This window comes from Hippoglossus stenolepis, chromosome 21, assembly GCF_022539355.2.
Source record: "Hippoglossus stenolepis isolate QCI-W04-F060 chromosome 21, HSTE1.2, whole genome shotgun sequence".
NCBI classification, from domain to species: Eukaryota; Metazoa; Chordata; class Actinopteri; order Pleuronectiformes; family Pleuronectidae; genus Hippoglossus; species Hippoglossus stenolepis.
Window position 1 is genome coordinate 9193174 of NC_061503.1, and position 20186 is coordinate 9213359.

The 20186-nt window shown below is 44.8% G+C and overlaps 2 protein-coding genes across 4 annotated transcripts; one reads left to right on the forward strand and one right to left on the reverse strand.

Annotated features, from left to right (window-relative positions):
• Positions 1 to 242: 242 nt before the first annotated feature.
• LOC118100778 (katanin-interacting protein) lies at positions 243 to 16222 on the forward strand. 3 transcript variants are annotated; one of them, XM_035146157.2, is made up of 29 exons: positions 243 to 336; positions 1739 to 1837; positions 3126 to 3214; positions 3399 to 3574; positions 3980 to 4092; positions 4210 to 4311; positions 4472 to 4621; positions 4846 to 5086; positions 5325 to 5456; positions 5625 to 5776; positions 6008 to 6114; positions 6373 to 6469; positions 6570 to 6779; positions 7333 to 7470; positions 8340 to 9195; positions 9460 to 10227; positions 10308 to 10516; positions 10650 to 10728; positions 10836 to 11013; positions 11107 to 11272; positions 11674 to 11840; positions 11926 to 11990; positions 12263 to 12373; positions 12860 to 12999; positions 13119 to 13220; positions 13312 to 13472; positions 14129 to 14155; positions 14493 to 14578; positions 14673 to 16222. In XM_035146157.2, the coding sequence occupies exons 2-29, from the start codon at positions 1826 to 1828 to the stop codon at positions 14729 to 14731; spliced, it is 4893 nt and encodes a 1630-aa protein (XP_035002048.2). In that variant the 5' UTR covers positions 243 to 336; positions 1739 to 1825; the 3' UTR covers positions 14732 to 16222. The 3 variants fall into 3 exon arrangements, with proteins under 3 accessions (XP_035002048.2, XP_035002046.2, XP_035002049.2); XM_035146155.2 differs by lacking the exons at positions 243 to 336; positions 1739 to 1837 and having other exon boundaries at positions 2064 to 3214; XM_035146158.2 differs by lacking the exons at positions 243 to 336; positions 1739 to 1837; positions 14129 to 14155 and having other exon boundaries at positions 2064 to 3214.
• Positions 16223 to 16718: 496 nt separating this feature from the next.
• Positions 16719 to 19315, reverse strand: LOC118100779 (cytochrome c oxidase subunit 6B1). The gene is made up of 4 exons (XM_035146159.2): positions 19157 to 19315; positions 18260 to 18373; positions 17938 to 18038; positions 16719 to 16981 (listed from the first exon to the last, which is right to left on the reverse strand). Exons 2-4 carry the CDS (start codon positions 18363 to 18365, stop codon positions 16928 to 16930), a joined length of 261 nt encoding a protein of 86 aa, XP_035002050.2. The 5' UTR covers positions 18366 to 18373; positions 19157 to 19315; the 3' UTR covers positions 16719 to 16927.
• Positions 19316 to 20186: the final 871 nt, after the last annotated feature.

A 20186-nucleotide genomic window follows, 5' to 3' on the forward strand; every position in this document is an offset into this window, starting at 1 on the left:
ATGTGGAAATAACTTGAGAAATACAGAAAGGAACTGTAGACCGACAAGTATGAATACAGAAATAAATGCAGCGATAAATAAACAAATGTAGAAATACAGAAACAGCCCTTTTCATCGCAAACTGTTTCATTTACTTATGTATTTATTTATTTGTATGTTATTTTCTGTCCGGTATGGATGTGGCGGCAGTGGGCGTGTCTGATTCCCCTGCGGCTCTTCCCATTGGTGGAGAATCCATCCTGGTTACCAACCAACACAACACGCTGTGCACATGAGAAAACAGAGAGTCGCTCATTTTAAAGCTAACGGAGAACAAATCGCTATTTTACAGAGACAGTAAGTATCTTTGAATCATTCTATTAGAGCACGAGTGAAGGTCGTGCACGAATAAAAAAGCAGTATGAGCCACTTTTCGTGTCATTTCACGTATGTCTAGTTACACGCTAACTCGCTAGCCTCTGTTGTTAGCGTAGCGACACTGCTAGTGTTCCAGTTTAACTGGCGATCATGGCAACTGGTGATTCGTTGTCTTTATTCCAGATGTTGTCGGTCGGTCGCAGATTCGTCATTTTCACAAAGTGCCTGTGTGTGATGTGTGGTGATCTACTGAAGGTCTCGTTGAAATAAACATCAAACAAAAACCCATCACGATGTTAATATAATGTGTCCGTGTCAACATCACGTTGGAAGTGCTGTTTATCTGTGTGTAATCAACAGATGATCTGTCTGACGTGTGTTGAGTGTGTTGCCAACATGACACGAGGCAAACCTGGAAAACTAACTTCACACACAACACACACAAGCTATGCAGACCCCTCCTAATGCACAACATGGGTCAAAAATGGCCCGTATTCATTTCCTGTGTTATTTTACGCATGGCTGGGTGATTCTTCTGCTATCTTCGTTTAGGAGAAGGCTCCTTTGATGGCATAGAAGACTCATCTTCTTCATGTCATCAAAGCAGCCTTCTCCATTTAGGAGAGCTGGATTCCAAGACACACCCACAACTTCAGCTTGATCCTGTAGAACATAGTCTAGGTCCTCGGCATCAGAGATTTCAGACTCAGAATCAAGACCAAGAATTGCCTCCTCATTTTCCTCATCCTGTTCTTCATACAGCATCTTTATGAACACGTTAACCGTAAGCAACTTACCAACTGTAAGTCTGAAATGATTGCGACCAGCCATACTAACACTCTGGATAGAGAAAATCAAAAGCATATTTTCAAATGCATATCAATCTGTCTATTAAGTATATACTGTTATATTTCGAGTTTTATTTTGTTGATCTAGCTATGGGTTTGGGTTTTTGTTTTAATGTTTATTTGAACGAGACCTTTAGTGTATCACTGCACTGGCGCTTTGTGAAAATGACGAATCTGCGACCGAGTCTGCAACCGACCGACAACATCTGGAATAAAGACAACAAATCACCAGTGGCCATGATCCCCAGTTAAACTGGAACCCCGGTGTTAACACTGGCAGCAGCGGCAGCTAGCGGGTTAGCCGCGAATGCTATCACAATAGAGAGCAAGCGTTGCCGCACATCTGTCAGATCGCACATGCCAATCGTATGTTAAAATGCGTCCGAGGACAATGGTTCGAAACCAGCTGTTCGACATCTGACTTGAAAACCTATTTTGTTGTGCTGGATCGCTCAGCGGGTGGAGCCACATTTCAAACCAACGCGCATTCGAGGTAACTGAGGGTTTCATGTCTCGTCTGTGTTGCTCTGCAGTGGTAGTCCGACACAAGGTCGATTCCCGGGATCTTTGTGGAGAGTGAGACATGGGATAGTGTGGACTCCATCAACTGCAGCCGCACAATGGACAGCGAGGTAAGACGGGATCGGGTCATGTGACACCTCCTCTGCACATCACCTGTCACTCAACCTGATGTGAGACACTGTATATTTACAGCTCTGTGTCTCTGTCACTAACAGGTCTTCTTCTCCACTCCTCCTTCACGTTTCTTTGCTTCTCTCTTCCGCTGCTGACACTGACCGGTGCTGTAGCCTAGTTGACTTGTAGACTCTGAGTAAGGGCTTTGGGATTTCTCTGCTCGTCCTGCATGATTATGATGATTTATCTGATGTATGCTGGGATGGCATGAGCCGTAGGCGTCCATGTGATGTACACAAGCAACCGATGTGCACTGACTGCCTGCCGAGTTTTCACGTGACATGGATAGTGTGTTTTATGGTGTCTTGTGTTGTTATTAAATGTGACCTGCAACCTGATCTGCTGAGTTCGGGCATTTTGCTAACCATGTGTGCTGGGACATTTGTTATGGAAGTGACAAATACAGCTCAATCTGAATCTCTGTCAAACTTACCACCGGCTGAGGGTGAGTAGCTGGCAGACATCTGATGTTTTAGTGAGAATGATTTCATTTTAGTCGAGTCAACAAATGCTGGCTGTTGTGAGATGTTCAGTTGTTCCTCACTTTATGGTTGCATGACATGTAAAGCGATGATTCGCATCATAGATTTGTGACACGTGTTTGTCGATGCTAGTTTATTTGAAAAGGCTGCACTTCATTTCATTATGCAAGGGCTACCTTATTGGAAGATGCAAGAGCTTCTGTTCCAGTCCCACTTTTAAAGAAGACCCTGAATTTGGAATTATTCCCCAGGCATCTTGGCCAATGCCAAGTCAGTATTTCCCCTCAGTTAATCCATGTTTTTCCGCCCTCTTCTTTTCCTGTGCTCACTATTCCTCCTCTCACCTCATCTCAAACTTCAAAAGTCTGCAGTCCAGCCCAGTTAACTAAATATTGAGATGACCATGAAATCTTCACGAGAGTACGATATGTATGCAGAGTTTTAGAATCACTTTAGATTGTGCTCACAAAGGGATGCACCTGCACTCCAGCAATATTTCGGTCTGTTCGCTGAGCAGTTCTTATTAAGGGTTTTGGTCCCACTGCATGCTCTGTGTTGTGTCTTTATTTACTGGAGGAGCAAGTGGTTTGATTCATATCTTGTGATGTATCGAAGAAAGTGTTTGTGCCTGTGGATACCTGTGCAACAATGATGTGTATTGTAATCTTTGTTTTCCTCAAACAGCTGATGTAGGTTTTTCTGACTCTCCTTCGTGTGTGTAAACATGTTTCTGCTCTTGAAGGAGAGCAACGCGTGCGAAGAAGAGAAGCTTGCCTCTGCTGTGGATGACACTCTGAATGAATATTTAATCACCCTCCAGCACAAAAACAGGTGAAGTGTGAGCACCGACTGTTGGGGAGCGACAGATTAGATTTCACAGAAGGAGCACTGATTGGTTCTTTGCCTTGATAGCACCAAAAAAAAAGCATTTGAAATGTTTGAGTCTTGATCTTGATCATCTCAGACCTTAGATTTCTCTTCTCAATTTGAGTTACTGGTTTTCTTTCCTCCTCAGGATCCTTAAGCGCCTTAAAGCCAAAGACTCCAGGGACATTGAGTTGGAAAAGCTGGAGCAAGGCTTTTCCATATATCTTAACGGAGCCAATGCTGAAACCAGTGGGAAGCAGCTCAAAAGCTCCAGCCACAAGTCCACTACCTCCTCACCTGCTTTGAGGCCTGAACGCACAGCAGGTATGTTGCTGCCGGACCAAAAATAAACTTGGCACTCAAAACAAAAAAATCCTTTCGTAAGACCTTTTCAATTTTTTACTGCATCCCTGTACCAAGGCAAGTACTGATCTTGAGGGTTGAGCTCATCATCATACTCTATTCGTGATGCTGCTGTCATCTGCAGACCATATGAAAACCAGCTCACAGCCACCACTCCTCAGCTTGTAGTTCGCACGGCATCAACCCCCGTGCCGTTATCTCAGTGAATAAATGATAGTGACAGTTGTAGCTGGCAGCCAGTGTCTCGCTCTTCCTCTTTGGGCTGTGGACCATCTGCGTATATGTGACTGTGTGTTCCTTCTCCTCTGAGGCTTTAGCCCGCTGCACGCTGCTCATGTTCTTTTCTGTGCTGTGACTCATCGGCAGATGTCTGTAGAAGTGCCCACCAGTTAAGTGAAGACAGCTATAATCTGGAGCAGACGTACGGGAAGCGGAGCCACACAGCCCCGGGAAAGGTCCAGAGGAAAGAATGGGTGCAGGTAGAGGCCGCACTTGTCTCGAGATCCTTAAAAACCTTGATGATGTAAATCTTTTATAATAAAAGCATGCATGTTAGATAACACACATATTCAATTCTTCTTCTGTCATTTGCGCAGAATTCTGTCAAAGTTCGAACAGAGGAAGGATCAAATTTACTGTTATGCCCAGAAAAGTGCTACTCTGAGGATTTTGAGCCCTACGAAAGCTTAGACATGGAGGTAGAGTGAAGACACAACAAAGACTAATAAGCCTGTGTGTGTGTGGGTGTATTTTATTTTTTTAGGGGAGGGGCTCTATGTCAGAGGCAGCTGTCTGTACTGCTTAGCATCTCTCCATCTTTGCCATTTCCTCATTATCTAATCGCAGTGTTTCCCACAGAGCTCCAGTCTGCGCTCTCCTCGCAGTCCCTGCTCCCCCAGGGGCACATGCAAGGGGACGCGCTCGTTCAGCTCCAGGCCCGAGAGCCAAGGAGGTCAAACAAGCCAGGAGCACGGTGAGAAGGTGCTCCTCAACCTGGAGGAAGTGAAGGTGAGAAGATGTTTTATTTCATCTTGTCAAGGTGGCATGAGATAAAGTGAATCATCTAAATGTGTTTCATGCTCTTGGGTGTTAATTTGTCATGTTTCCTAGGGTTGTCACAAAAATCAAGGGAATGCTTAAAAGTATGCACATGCTTGAATGCGCCTGTGGATGCTCAAGCTGATGACTGCTTGCATGGATGCCTACATAAACGCTGACCCTTTGTAAACTAGGTTCTGCGTCGGAGCCTGGTGGTTAGCATGAGGCGGAGCAGCCGCGACTCCGCGGGGGAGGAGTCGGAGGAAGAGTGGGTGGAGGAGCAGATTGAGAGAGAGGAGAGCACCGAGAGTCTGGATGAACTGGGGCTCCCTCTTTCATCCTCCAAGTCCTCCTCCAGCCCTCGGCCCAGCAGCTCCCACGACCATTTCGACTCCGCGAACCTGATTGTCCTGGACTTTGCACTCTCACCTAAAGGTAGGCGGCAGCATCCACTTTCACATGCAAATATATTATAGATTTTTTGGGTTGAATCTTAATTGACCAAAGTGGCTCCGTCTCCTCCTTATCTGCACCATGTGCTGACCGGTATACAAGCAGAATAAACAAGTTCTGCTATGTTTGAAAGAAACAGTGAGGCACTTTTGTGCATATAAACTATAAAAGGTATTCACTGTTCCTCTCTAACATAAAAAGTGTTTATCTATTGTTCTAGGTCGTAAGATTCAACGTTCTCTGTCTGCAAAAAGGAAAGAAAACTTTGACACCTACATACAAACCAAGCCTATGTTGGTGAAGAGCAAGACATTAGATAGGCCCCCTTCAGAAGAGACCTGGGATGGGCAGAGTAAGTATTTTTTATTTTAAGGCTAAATATTCACATTTAAAAAAGGCTGACATGAGAGTCAAGATTCACTCTTAAATGTAAAAACTGCCAATTTTGCACTTTGGAACAATCTCTTGATACAAGCCCAAATGGTTGTTGCTGACATTTTTTTTTAACTTTTTGCTTTAGGGTCAAGAAGTCGTGTGGAAAGGCCACTGTCAGCACCCAGAAAGGCTTCGGTTGAGGAGCAGGACCCAGAGGAGGTGGCGTGCCGGGTTCGCCAGGCCATCCAGAGAGAAAACCACTCTGTGCAGAGTCCGGAGCTCTTCAGTCGCAGCACGGTCCGCCTGCCCCACACTGCACTCCTCACATCTTTACTGCATTCAGGCCATTAGCTATTACATACGTGTTTTTTTTGTATTTCTATCACACAGATTTCTCTTTTCACTGTGTCTACCCTACATGTAGTGTATGTGCTCTTGATTTGAATACATTGATGGCGTTCTGGATTGAGCTTACATGTAAACCCTGTCCCTAAAGCTTATATATCTTTCTGCTTTCTCTTCATCTAGGGCAGGGCACACCAGATAATAAATGGCTTAGTGCACCACAACACCCACGACAAGAATGAGAGCAGTGTTAGTTTGGCCATGCAGAGAATCACTCTTATGGGCCCCAGGTATGTTGACAGAACACTTACACACTTAATTCATCTGCCTTCTGATGGGCAGAAGGACACCTGGTGCACACTGTCAGAACATAATAGTGTTTTATAGAAGTGACCAGGAACAGTAATTTATGGTGTGTATGCACCCCGACCTTGAGGAATTATTCATCAGTGTAGCTAACACATTGGTTAGCCATCCCTCACCACTGATGTGAAGGTCAGGGACAAGAGGCGAAGCAGCAGAGCTGAGGATGTCATCCTTCTGTTCAGGCAACAACAGAAACTGCTGATGGCCTTGGAGAAACTTGAACCTGGGCCCGGCTGCAACATTCCTCAGAGTGTCCAAACAGAGTGTAGCAAGCAGCCGGTGAGTCAGTGACTCCGCCTTAAAGTGCAGATATGGATAATCCTGTGTGACACAGACATAGGTTTACAGAAACACTTTTGAATTATGTGTTTCATTGCAGAGAATTCAGTCCTCAGCAGAGGTCACCCCAGCATTGTATGTTACCATGGAGATCCTGTCGAACTGGGGGAACGCTTTGCAGGTCGGCCTGACTGAGCTGCAGTTCTTCTGCCTCAGAAACAGGAAGCTGTACGTGTCGCCGCACGACCTGGACATCAGGAACGCTGACTTCCCCGGGAATCTGGGGGCACTCGTCAATGGGAAGGCGAAGGTGAGTCTTTGCTGCATCAGCATCTCGTTTGAATGGTTTCTGCTTGCGTGTAAGCACAAATTCCATCTGCATACAAAATGACACCAATTAAACTCTGTCCTTTTTGAATATACACAGAGTCCTTCCCAATGCCCTGCATTGTGTAGCTTGCCATTCAATTGAGAAATGTAGATTTTAAATTTTTTTACATAATTATTATATATATATATATTTAGTTGTTTTTTTATATCTTGTTACAACAGAATTATAATATAAAAATAATTGAAATGTGCATACGGTATTTTTGTTAGAATTATTAATCTTCATCACATTTACATTAAATTTTCTTTGGATTATATTGAAAACATTTTCACAGCAGATATTTTTACTTGTCAAAGCAGGAAAAGTGCAACTGTAACATTAATTATGTCTCTTTATGGCTATGACAATAAAGAAACATGCCAAATAACCGGGCTCTAAAGCTTATTGAGCTTATATTTTTTAAGTACACTTGTACAGGTGCAACTGTCTGTGGTGTAAAAGGGATGTTCCGTCTATTCTCTTGGGTTGACAGACCACCAAAGAGCGTCACATGTGGACGTGTCCGTACCACCCCCCCATCCAGCTCTACTTCATCATCAGGAACACAGAGCGCTCCCCAGACTTTGGAATATCCCGCATCAAAATCTGGAACTACAACAGAAGCCTCAATGTACGTGCTTTGTTTCCTTCATGTCATTTGGTCATTACAGTTTCTAAAAACAATTCAACTTGTTAAAAACCAAGCACAATCTGTCCCATCTCTCCTCACATCTTCTGATTTATCCCTCTGGCTCTCTCGTCCAGAGATTGTTCGTTTCCATGTGCTCATAAATCCCTCATGCTTGTGTGTTGTCACTATCACAGGGGGTGTGGTTCCCTTTAAGCAGTGGCTGGCTGAGCTGCCAGTCAGGCTGTCCAAATGTGGAACAGTGAGAGATTAGCCCCAGAGGATTAGTGTTGGGGGGGAAACGTGGGCTTCTGCCTGTCAGCTTCACTGCTGTTCATAGAGGGGCACTACAGCCCCACCATATCTCTGTTACTACCATTGTCCAGACTTACTTGTGTCTTGAACCTGCAAGGTAAGGACCTGTCGGTGAGAAGTAGATCGTAGTCTGACCTGGGTTTTCAGAAGTTTACCGTCCTGAGGATCGAGGAGATTTGAGTTGGGCTTCAGACATTTCTTCCCGGTAGACATGACTTGATATCTGTGAGCGTGCTAATTACTGCTAGCGTGGGGGACTCTGCATGACAGAAATAGTTCCATGAATTGTTTGTGAGATTTTTTGCACTTTATGCTTTTGGGTTAATAATTTGACCTACTTTGCTTTGATTAAAATAATAATTATGTACTCAAAATATTATATATGTATATACAAATTTTGTCTAAATATGTAGAATTTATTTTGTGTAGATCTTAGAGATTAAAAGCTGAATTATGTGGGTATTTGGAAGTGTATTTGGAGTGTTGCTATGGAAGCTGTTAAATATGGCTCAAAGTTCAAGGTGCAGGTAAATGAAAATGCCCTGTTTGTTTTCTAGGAGCTTGACATTGGTGCACGGCATATTAAGCTGTACCTCAACAGCACATTGGTGTTTGAAGGTGAGCTGGAGAAGGGCTGCGGCAACCAGGTCTATGACTACAGCACCACGATTGATCTCCCGGATTTCCAGATCCCAGACTCTGTGCTTTCCAGCCCTGTGTCTTCAGGACACAATCTGCAGGGGGTCAGCCCCCAACGCCATGAGGACAGGAATGGTGGGGAGGCCAGCACCATCCAGCAACACCACATATCAGACACCCCAGGCCAGGCTATGATAGACATGCAGGAGAAATCACATATATCACTACCACCGATTACTCCTTCAGCAGTGGGGGTTTCATCCTCCTCTCGCCACCCCTCCGCGCAGAGAATTTTTTCCGACCTGCCTGCCTCAGAAGAGCCCCTCTCTCTCAGGCAGCAGGTGGCGCAGCCAGTGCCCATGGAGCAGACTGTCACTACCCAGCCGTCCTCGTCACGGGTGGCCCCTCAGTGGCTGCAGCCCCTGAACAGAGAAGTAGCAGAGGGCTGCGAGGCCGGCAGGGAGAGGCCCAGGTGGCTTGTGCCTCAGCACTCCACAGAGCCCAAATTATCACCAGCCTCATCCTCTTCAATGCTCCCGGAGCTGCCTTGTAACCCGGGCCGGGTGTGCAGAGGGACGGAGAGGACAGTGAATGGGAGTCAGTGGAACGCTGACTCTCTGGACGTAAGCTGCGACCTGCTGGAGGAGCTTGGGGAGCAGAAGCCAGACAGACCCATCAGTGGACGCAGGAGCTCATTTCGAAACAGTGTAGTTTCTGTTTCCGCCAAACAGACGGAGGAGCAGAACCTCAGAGCTGCAACACTGTCAAACACAGGTAGTCAATGCTACCACCTTCAATATGTGAGGTTATAATACTAAGACAGAGAGGGACACCTTTATTGGTATGTTATTTAACCCATGTACTATTTATTTCACCTGCCAGTTGAATTTAAATTGTTTTTTTTATGAAATTTAGAAATTCTATATTTGCTGTTTAGTTATTAGTTAACCTATTAACACTTTTCTTGTATTCAGTGTTTGATAATAAATGCTGAGGCATATTTCCTTACCTAATAGCAATTGTTTGTGTATTTCCCAGAGGAGCCACTGTCATTGGTGAACAACAACAGGAGGCAGTGTTCGTCTCGGGCCCAGCTGCACAGCCAGCAGGATGACACCCTCATGGAGTCCTGGGACTCCCTCATTAAGTTCAACCAATGCCAACGTGGACGCATCTCCAACATGGGCTTTGAAGGTGACATCTTCGATGAATTCATCCAGCAGCAGGGCCTTTGTCCCTCCACAGTCCCATCCAACCCCTCCATGGCACCTAGGAGCCCCCTTTCCCCCTTGACCGCTCAGGGGACTCTGTGCGAAGTCCCTGACGATGATCCATCCATGGAGCGGGAGGACGAGTTTGAAATCCCAGTTCTGCCACAGGGTCAAAGGCTGGTCATCAACATCCTGTCCACCTGGGGCGATCGCCACTACGTGGGCCTCAACGGCCTGGAGGTGTTCAGCTCCAGCGGAGAGCCTCTTCGACCTGCTCACATCCGTGCTGATCCTCCAGACATCAACATTCTCCCTGCTTATGGCAAAGACCCACGTGTCGTTCACAACTTGACTGACGGCATCAATCGTACACAGGACGACATGCATCTTTGGTTGGCCCCGTTCACACCTGGTCGTAACCACACCGTCTTCCTGGACTTCGGAGCTCCCTGCCAAGTGGCCATGATCCGTGTGTGGAACTACAACAAGTCTCGCATCCACTCTTTCCGAGGGGTGAAAGAAGTGGAAATGCTCTTGGATGGAAGGTGCATCTTCAGGGGAGAGATTGCCAAAGCTTCAGGAACCCTGTCCGGAGGTAAAGATCGCTGGTTTTTCGGCTGCTTTTTGTTATTTGGATCAACTTGTCCTTTCTCCTTACACTGTTGTCTTTTTCAGAGCTGGACCAGTTTGGGGACACTATCCTGTTCACCACAGATGATGACATCCTGGAGGCTATGTCTCGTTTCGATGAAACCTTCCTCAGTGAAGGTGAGGGTCGTGAGAGTCTGTCGAATGAGGAGGAGCTGCAGAGGCCGCGCACCGCCGATGGAGAGGGAGAGGAAAGACCCTTCACACAGGCCGGTTTCCGAGAGGAAGACCTCGCTGTGAGTACAGGCTGTTACAGAAGTCTCCACAGGGATTTCAAACACTCTCTTACCATTGCAACCCTAGCCCTCACATCATCAACAGAACACTGGATTATAATAACACTATAAATGTTTTCAAATATTTTCTTAGTTGAAACTTCAACTCAACCCCACCGTTCGCCAGTCTGAGGAGAACATGGAACATATTCCAGGGATGTTCACTGGAAAGTGTGAGTATAGCAACGATATCCTGTCACCACATGTTCTGTTCTCCCTTCATTTCGATTTTTTTTGAATGTCTGGATGCTCAAAATAACTGTCTCTCTTCCTCCTCCAGGCCTCAGACTAGAGCTGTTGCTCACTTGGGGGGACTCCCACTACATGGGCCTGACTGGATTGGAGGTGGTGGGGAAAGATGGAGAGTATTTACCTTTCGACCTCGGTATGATGGCCGCGTCACCCTGCGACCTCAACGACCTGCCTGAGTACGGACACGACCAGCGAACACTCGATAAGTACGTCCGACACAAAGTGCTTCTCATGGTCAAGACAAATCGAATATCACAATAAGAAATCCACACTCTTTATCATCTGTTTCCAATATCCAGGCTTGTTGATGGCCAAAACATTACCACTGAAGACCAGCACATGTGGCTGATCCCTTTCTCCCGTGGAGATTCCCACACCCTGAGCATTACGTTCAACACAGCCCAGACCATCGCAGGACTCCGCATCTGGAACTACAACAAGTCTCCTGAGGACTCGTACAGAGGGGTGAGATACTTCTCTGTTGGACTCAGCCACAAATTGCTGTAAATAGTACTAGTGATAATAAAACATGTATATTAAGCTGTATGACACTGTAGATACTAAACTGTGAAACAACAAGTTCCACTATTGTGTCGGTTATCTCCGAGATCAGTTGAGGTTTTTAGATTTATACAGGTGTCAGAGACAGATGGTGCGGGAAAACCAAAATAGAATTCACACAGGAATTCAGCACATGATTGTAAAGCTGCTAGAAACATCACCTAGTTCACACTTAAAAGGTGATAAGGCTGCTGTGTGATGCTACAAGGCATTGATTAGTTTCTAGATTCGACCTGAAATGTTCTATTCAGTCGATTTTATATACCACACACAAAACTAACAAGTGTCTTTTGTATTTTGTTCAGGTGAAGTTGATCCATGTTTTTGTGGACGATGTCGCAATCTCCCCAGCGGAGGGATTCCTCATCAGGAAAGGACCGGGCAACTGCCACTTTGACTTTGCACAGGAGATCCTCTTCGTCGACTTCCTGCAGACGCCGACAGACAGCAACAGTTCTGAAGACTATCACAAGTAGGAGCCGGCGTTCAAACTCCTATTTCAGGAGAAATTAAAGAATGTCATTTCCTAATTTCTAATTTTGTGGTTTCTAATTCAGAGGTAGCTCGAAGAAACAAGAGCAGGCCAGCATGGACTACGAAGCTCCCATCATGCCTTGTGGGTGTATCCTTCTGCCAACCATAGCAGGAAATGATGGTTTTGACAGCTGTGTTTTTGCCCCCGTTTGCAGTTCACATGCAATATTTTGATATTCGCAAGTTGCTTTGGTAACGACATTGTGTGCACATGAATACTCTATATGTAGCCATGTTAAACGGTACTGTCACAGCTGGCTGACAGTCTAAGCACAGCCTGTGTACCATATAAACAGTACAAGTATATATGTGATATACCAGATGACCCATGTTATACATTCCTTGACCCTAACCCATCAGTCATTTTTCAGCTGCAGCTTTTAACAACCTGGGGAGACCCGTACTACATCGGCCTCAACGGCCTCGAGTTTTACGACCACAACCACCAGAAGATCAGTCTCAGTGACAACAGTATCCTTATCAGTCAACCTCAGCCTCCATGCATCTCTCCTCACTAACCTGTGCTCTCTTCACCAGCAGTAATAAAGCCACATTTTATTTCACGTGGTCTGGTTGTTGTTCACTTCCAAATTTGTAGTTTAAATCTACAGACAATGGGTTAAATAAACTTATGAATATCCAGTGAACTTCATAGGTATTGGTATTATTAGTTACCGTTGTGCTTTTTTTAACTGAACATGTCAGAAGCTATGCAATAATCTTGGTTTAGCAAATACTAACTGCACAGTTTCCATCAGAAATCTGAGTAAAAAAAGTTTTACCCAAAACAGCAGAGGAGATGCAAAGAAGACAGACATCAAAGTCAAAAAAACTTTCTAGAGCTGCTACACAACCAGTCCTATTCTGATTATATTTAGGAGGAGAGGATACATGTGCTTTTGAAGGCATAATAATAGTTACTAATAAATGTCTGCGCCTTGACATCGTGTCCACCAGACATCGCTGCTTTTCCCGACAGTGTGAACGTGCTGGACCATGTGAGTGGTGATGTGCGGACGCCAGATAAATTAATAGATGGAGTCAACAGTACCCACGATGGAAGACACACGTGGTTAGCTCCTGTTCTCCCAGGCCTGGTGAGGAAGTGTGTGTGTGTGTGTGTGTGTGGGAGAGAGAGAGAGAGAGACTAGACTGCAGTCAGTTAACACCCTCAGATCAGAGTTTGCAGTTAAGTGTCTTACTTGTTTCCATGCAGGTGAACCGTGTGTACGTCATCTTTGAACAGCCGGTGACCGTGTCGATGATCAAGCTGTGGAACTACTCTAAAACACACCAGAGGGGCGTGAAGGAGTTTGGGGTACGCCACTCTGTCTATTAGCTGGGCATTCATGTTTTTAAAAGTCAGACTCCAGGCAGCAAAATTTGAATGTGTCCCTGTGTGTGTTCAGCTGCTGGTGGACGACCTCCTCGTGTACAACGGCATCCTGGACAGTGTGAGCCACGTGGCTCGGGGCATTCTGCCGACCTGTGATCCAGTGGTGCCCTACCACACCATCCTGTTCACAGACGATGCCAACATCGCACACCGTGAGAGGAACACCGTTATCAGGTATCTGTACTTTCTGAGACTATACACTGTAAATGTAACTGATTGGTTGTGCATTACTTTTACATACTAATGGCACACAGTAGAGCACGTACCTCCGCCAAGGCCCAACATTCCCCTTAAATTTAATCAAGCCGCACCTAATTGCACACAGTCGTCGATATCAGTCCCCTAAATATGCCGGATTCCTGGATCCTGGAATTGGATCCGCACCAGACTTTAATGGGATGTTCCCTGACCCATACCACATCCTTCCACCAAGTTTCGTGTTAATCTGTCTGTAGTTTTTGCGTAATCTTGCTTAAAAACAAACAAACCAGTCAACAGGTTGAAGACATAACCTCTTTGGCGGAGGTAAAAACACAGATTGCTGGTCAGCCCTGCATCTTTTCCAGAACATGCATGAGTCATGTGTCATGCATGTTTCCTTTTGGTCGTTTTGCACATTGTGTTCCTGAATTAGACTTTGTCAAGCAGCTCCTACAATGCCATCGAATCATAGACAGATGACTTTTTACTGTGAATTAACTCAAGAACATTTGATGAGGGATTGGCTGAAACTGGGAGACACAAATTGTTTGACAGAGAAGATTTGGTTCGGTCCAACTGTTTCGAGCAGTGAGTTGTTCTGAACGGAGATGTGCTCTTCTCCACCTCAGCCCCCGCGGCAGCCGACACCACCACCAGTGAGTAACAGAGCCCCCGAAAGCCTCGTGTCAGCACCTCCCTGTGGTCAATCCCCGTATTGAAGATTCCTCCGGTGCCCTCAAACGCCCGCAGCCATGCCCCACCCTCCTTCCCTCACACTTGACTTGTGATACCTCAGTCCCTCTCCCTTGCCTCCTCTCTCCTGTTACCTGTCTAGCTCCACCTTTGGTCTCAAAGCCTGGACCTGCTGACTTCAGGCTTTGTTATCAGTCACTCCTCCATTTCGTGTCGTATCTCTGTCCTTATTTTCCCACAGATGCACAAGATTTACTCACATGCATCTGCCGTTTCTTCCTTTCTCTTGCTGTGTTGCAGTAATTACGTGGAGGATCAGGATGTGAAGATGACCAATGACAACCAGATAGTCCATCACACCAAGAAGAAGCAGACGGCCGATCCAGGTGAGTCGGGGAAACAAGTGAACTTGGATCAAAGCTTTTCGGGCACACGTACTCAGCAAAAAAACGTCAATTGCTCGTTCTCCCCTTTATACAGCTCTTCGACCTAAGACCTGCATGACTGATGGTGGGAAATATGGCAAGAGGAGGTACTGACTTTTTAAAGCCACTTTCTGGTGGGTGACCTCCCTTACAACGAGATCCACATCAGCCCACCGAGCCGTGGTTTGTAGTGTTGGCTGGACACCCCACACTGAAGAGGACAGAGGCTGCACGATGGGGTTTACACACACTCTCACACTCACAGAATTCCACTTTATGGTTGGATCACTCCCCTTCTTCCCTTGCTTTCGACCCAACGCCCACACGTACATATTATCCCCAACACGTACTACGCCGTTGCCCCGGTCGTCCATCCCACGGTGCCAGGATAAATCTGTGAGGCTGCATTTTATCAGCCCTGTTATTGTGCCTCGTACTTAAACACTATATCTGTGGCTGCTACTTGTGACTTTTGTGCTGCATATTTAAATGCTGCTTGTGGCGTGTTTAAAAAAAGAAAGAGAAGAAATAAATAGGCTCTGAGGCCACACAGATACACTCACATCAGGATGTGGCTGATGCTACATTTTTTTAAGTTGTATCCACTGATGAGCCTGAACGATCAGCTCGTCGCCTCGTGGGTGTGAGACCTGACGACCACTCCTTACCACCACTCGTAACGCTATGCAGACACTTATTTATACCTGTTGATGATTTATACCTGGTAGCTATTATATTTCAAAGCTAGTGGTTTTACTTTGGAAAGTGCTTCTTACGCAGGTTTTGACCTTTTACAAGATTTATATTGATGATGAAAGTACAAGTAGTCACACGTTTGTACGTTTCAAGTAAAAGGAAAAAAGAAAAGTGCATGTACAACTTCAGAGTATGTTAAAAAACTACACAGTTGAATTTTCAACATATATTTGGCTCTACACGACTTGGTCAGTTGTTTTCTGCGTAGCATCAGGTAGAAAATACTTGTTTGTGATACAAGTGACCTTTTACTGAAGCTGCTGTAAAGCAAACATTTCCTGAGCCAGTAATTTTAGTAACTTAATCAGAAATGGAAAAAAAATATCTACTTTTTCCTGTTTAGATTTTGAGCAGATACAGTAACAGGAAACTTCTTATATGCAAATACTCTTAACTTACCTCAAATTGAGAAATATCCTTAAAAAAAGAAATGAGTAAATGTGGTTGTACCTTCACTATAATACTTGGTACTTGGTGTTGTACTACTCACTTATTCAATATTTACTGTACTAACTTGTTGCATGGGAAAGTTTCTTCAGCATTAGCTGTTGTTATCTAAAAATGTTAAGACACATCTGTGTTTTTACTGCTTCATTGAGCCCAGATATAAACTGTTTGATACTCCCTACACCGGATGGGGAGTCCTTGTATATGAAATGCAGTTTTATGTATTTTATTTCTTTATGTCCAACAGCAGCAGTAGCCATTACTCAGTCCTGCTCTGTGGGGTGGTGGCTGTGATTGTATGTGTAACTTTTAGTGTTTTGAAATATTTAATTATTTTTCTAACCTTGATTAAATATGTATATTTGATGTAGGTTTATTTGATTGAATAAAATCTAAAATATATCCATGTATCTTCCATCGGTTGCATGAACAATATCAGAACATGTCAGCTTTGTTACCGTGGACTTGTTCAGTCACTTGACCTCGCACACTTCTCAACTAAGCGTCAATGTACAAGCCGTGTCTCAGTTCAGGGGCTGCATCCTTCTGAGGATGCTGTGTACCCGTCCAAAGGAGGAGGCGCTCTTCTTAACAGAGCTGCAGTTGGACATGATGCGAACATTTGAATGCCCCTTGGTTTTTAACTATACTGATATTGTGCGCTGATGTTGGGCTGGGAAGTATCCATGCGTTGGAGCCAAGTTGGTGAGCGATGGAAGTTTGCATTTGTCAGACACATTTGAAGGAGACTTCCAAATGGGAAACTCTAGTTGCATTTCTATGACAATCAGAATTCAAATGCAGCCTCTGAAGGATGCAGCCCCTGAATTGAGACACAGCTGCTGTACCTTAGTCGTATTCTAGTGGAGTTAAGAAAAAAAACACGGGACAACCGGAGGTCCATAAATATATCCTGAGATATTTTAATTCAGTATTCGCTGTACATTTCATGAGATTTGAGGAGAATGACCATTTAGTATCAGCGTATTCCTGGGTCAGAGCACCAGTAGTGGAAAGGTGGTGACGGGGCCACGTGGTCTCCCCACCACATACACAAACATTCAGCTGAGAAGATTACATCTTTGCAGTTCGACATCTTTTGGAGATTCAGATTTTTCCTGGGAATGTTCCCTCTTCTCTCTGGTCGTCCCACTTCTGGACCTGAAGGGACAAGAAGTTCAGAGGAAACTTACTTTTTGACATAAATATATATGTAAAAAACTTTAAAACTTCCAAGAAGGCTTCTTACAAGTTGGAAACTCCATGACTAAATGTGATATAACAATGTGCTGTGATATCACTATGTAACCTATTATCAGTTGTGTTAGTTTAAGACCCCATATAGAAAATATACAGAAAAGTATTAGGGTCTTGTGTAGGATAAAAATTCAGATATTTGCATATTGAGAATAAAACAAAATGTCGATTAAAAAGTTGAAATGTTAATATTAAAGTCCAACTTTTATATATTTCAAACTACTAACTGGCTGCCTCTATAAAATGCTTTAATATTAAGGAAATTCTTTCTCTTTTAGCACATTAACACAATGTAATAATCAGTCTAAGGTCTATTAGGAGATTTTGCCGAGAACAAAAAGATAGAACATGACAGCTCGTATTTCAGTTTATAATAAAAATTTCAACTTTATAATCAAAATGCAAAAAATGCATATATTTATATTCCTCTGATCTATTTCGACTTAATTCGTGAAATGCAAAAAGAATGTCTCATTTTTCTTCTTCTCCCGTACCCTAATACTTCAATACTTCCTCATACTTCGTTCTACAAGTGATGCTGTCTAACAAATCCAAGACATTTTTGTCAGCTTAGAGTATCTGATGCTCAACAGTAAATAGTTTCAATTATTCCTTAAAGCCACTTCGAATACTCTGGTCTTTTTTCAGCTGAGAACTATTTCAAGGGGGAACTCCAATCTCTAAATTTGGACTGAATCACTTCATTTTGTTTGGATTCCCGTTCCTGAGCAGAGACTCGCAGGAATGCGCGGAACGATAAAGTTGTTTTCCCGGGGCATGTATACTCTGCCAGTACTTGTCTGTGTGATTTTCTCAAACTATCCCATTGAACTGTTGAGATGTGAAAAAGTGTTATTTACCCAGGACATGGGGCAGAGGGATTTGTAGACCCTCTTGTACCAATCACAGGGCATGGGGTCTTGTCCTTTAGCCTCCAGAGATTTCTGGCAGCGGTGATAGTCTATTAATAGAGAAACAATAACAATGAATATAGAAATAGAAGAAGACCATGGATTCACTCCACATTTTTTCTTTCAAGGGGGAAGGGTCAAGTCAGCGTCCTCAATCTGGATATAGCACAGCATGTTTCCACAGTTTTCATATATTCTTAGATCAGTATTTCAGTGGTGTGGAACCAGAAGTGACAGGTTTGACCTTGAGGAGCACAACAAGTAGTCTTACCCAGGTAGTTGGACCAGCAGTTCTTGGTCTGGTTCTGGTTGGGGAACCTGGCATCGAATGGAGCAGTGCGATAGTTCTCCAGTTTGGTCTTGATGTCCTCGGCCATGGTCACCTCTGTCGAGAGAGGATCATCAGTTTGTGCACTTACATGACCCCTTTTTTCCCGCCAGCACCTAGACCTCGCAAACCAAGGCTCACTTCTTAAATCGTGCCAAATGCTTGTTTTTAACTCAGAGACAGAGCGGCTGAGGAGCTGCAGCTCAGGTGTGACCGGGCACAAGCGGCGGCTCTGCAGAGGCTTATTTTGGGGAGAAGATTTAGGGCGACTGCATGCGAATAACATATATATATATATATATATATATATATATATATATATATATATATATATATATATATATATATATATATATATCAACAAATATTCATTTCATAGTGAAAATACATGGATCAACACAACACTATATGTGCTGTCAGCTATCAGTCAGACGTCTAATGGCTGCCGCTCCACCGGAAGATTTGAGGAAATGGGTCAGATAAAAAATATGCGTAAGGATATTGCCAAACAGGTTTTCAATAGAGCCTCGTCACCAGGCCCTTTGCGCTCATTTCCTCCTATAACACAACCCAGTTTCTCTTTCTATATCACACAGCACACGTACAACTATTTGTCTAATTTATCATATCAAGGTGAATAATAATTGAGGTCATTCAAAGCGTGTGCGTGAAAAAAATGTTCATGCGGAACTTGAATACTCCGACGCGTGCGTGGGCTCAGCCTCAAGTTATTCTTGTTATTCTCTCATTAATGTATACACGCAGCCTTCAAAGTACATGTTCTGTGAGTGTGGTGGGACCTAGGCGTTAAAAATGTGAAGCCGAGCAGGTGCACGTTACCTGTGTGGTCGCTTGAGTCGCTGGTTCGAGCTCCCTGCGTCCTTGGATTAGAAGCCGTGTGCGCACAGTGCCGCGCGCGCGCTCCGCTCTGGAGCTGCAGCAGCAGCCGTGCAGTGGAATCATAACGGTATGGCGGACCCAGGTCACATTGAAGTGACACACTGATCAGAGTGCACACACGCGCGCGTGGGTTTGCTGCTTATGGATGTGAGGGTACAGGGGAGGCAGCCTCGTGGATGGAGACCCCCCCAGCAGCAGCGTGGGGATGTTTTAATCGTGTTTATCCTCATTTATTCTCAACGCGGAAGTATTCGGTGAACGTGTTAATCATTACCAGATGTTTACGCAGAGAATTTAAAGTATCTCAGGTGGTTCGGTTTCTGGCGTCTCCCTCTGTCTGTGGACTTCATTTTGTGTCTGTGCTCAGCTGAGGACGTCACATGGGAGAATAATAAAAAGAAATGCTCGTTTATTCAAACCAGGAACTCGCTGTCTAGGAATCGCGTTAGCCGGGACACGTGGGGGTGCGTCCGGTCAGGTGTTATCTGAGGACAGAGGAGCGCGCAGGAGGAGGTGGGCTGCTCTGCTCCACTTTAATCCCAATGTATAAGGGATATTCACCATCTTGTCCTGTTTCCTAAAACCACCACACTGATCAGATGATGTAAAATGCGTCTGTGCAGTTCTCCTGCAGCGCGCCACCCGTGCGCGCCTTTTCATGCTTTGAACCGGTTTCCTGAATATCACTATGGACTTTCAAAGTGTTTCCCGATCCGACCCACTTCCCTACAAGGACCGACTTCTCCATTCCGAGATAACTCAGGAGGGCAGGAGCCTGTCGGTGATTGTGCGTCACGGTGATAAAATGACGCGCCGCCACTGTTCAGGGTTCAACCCCTGTACTACGTGACTAGCCTCAGTGTGACAATGGACCGAGTGGAAGTCAGGCAGGCTGTTGCGCGCATGCCATGTAGTGCTACTCATCATGCAGTGTCTATACTACAACACCAGGGGGCGACAGAGTTTTCTT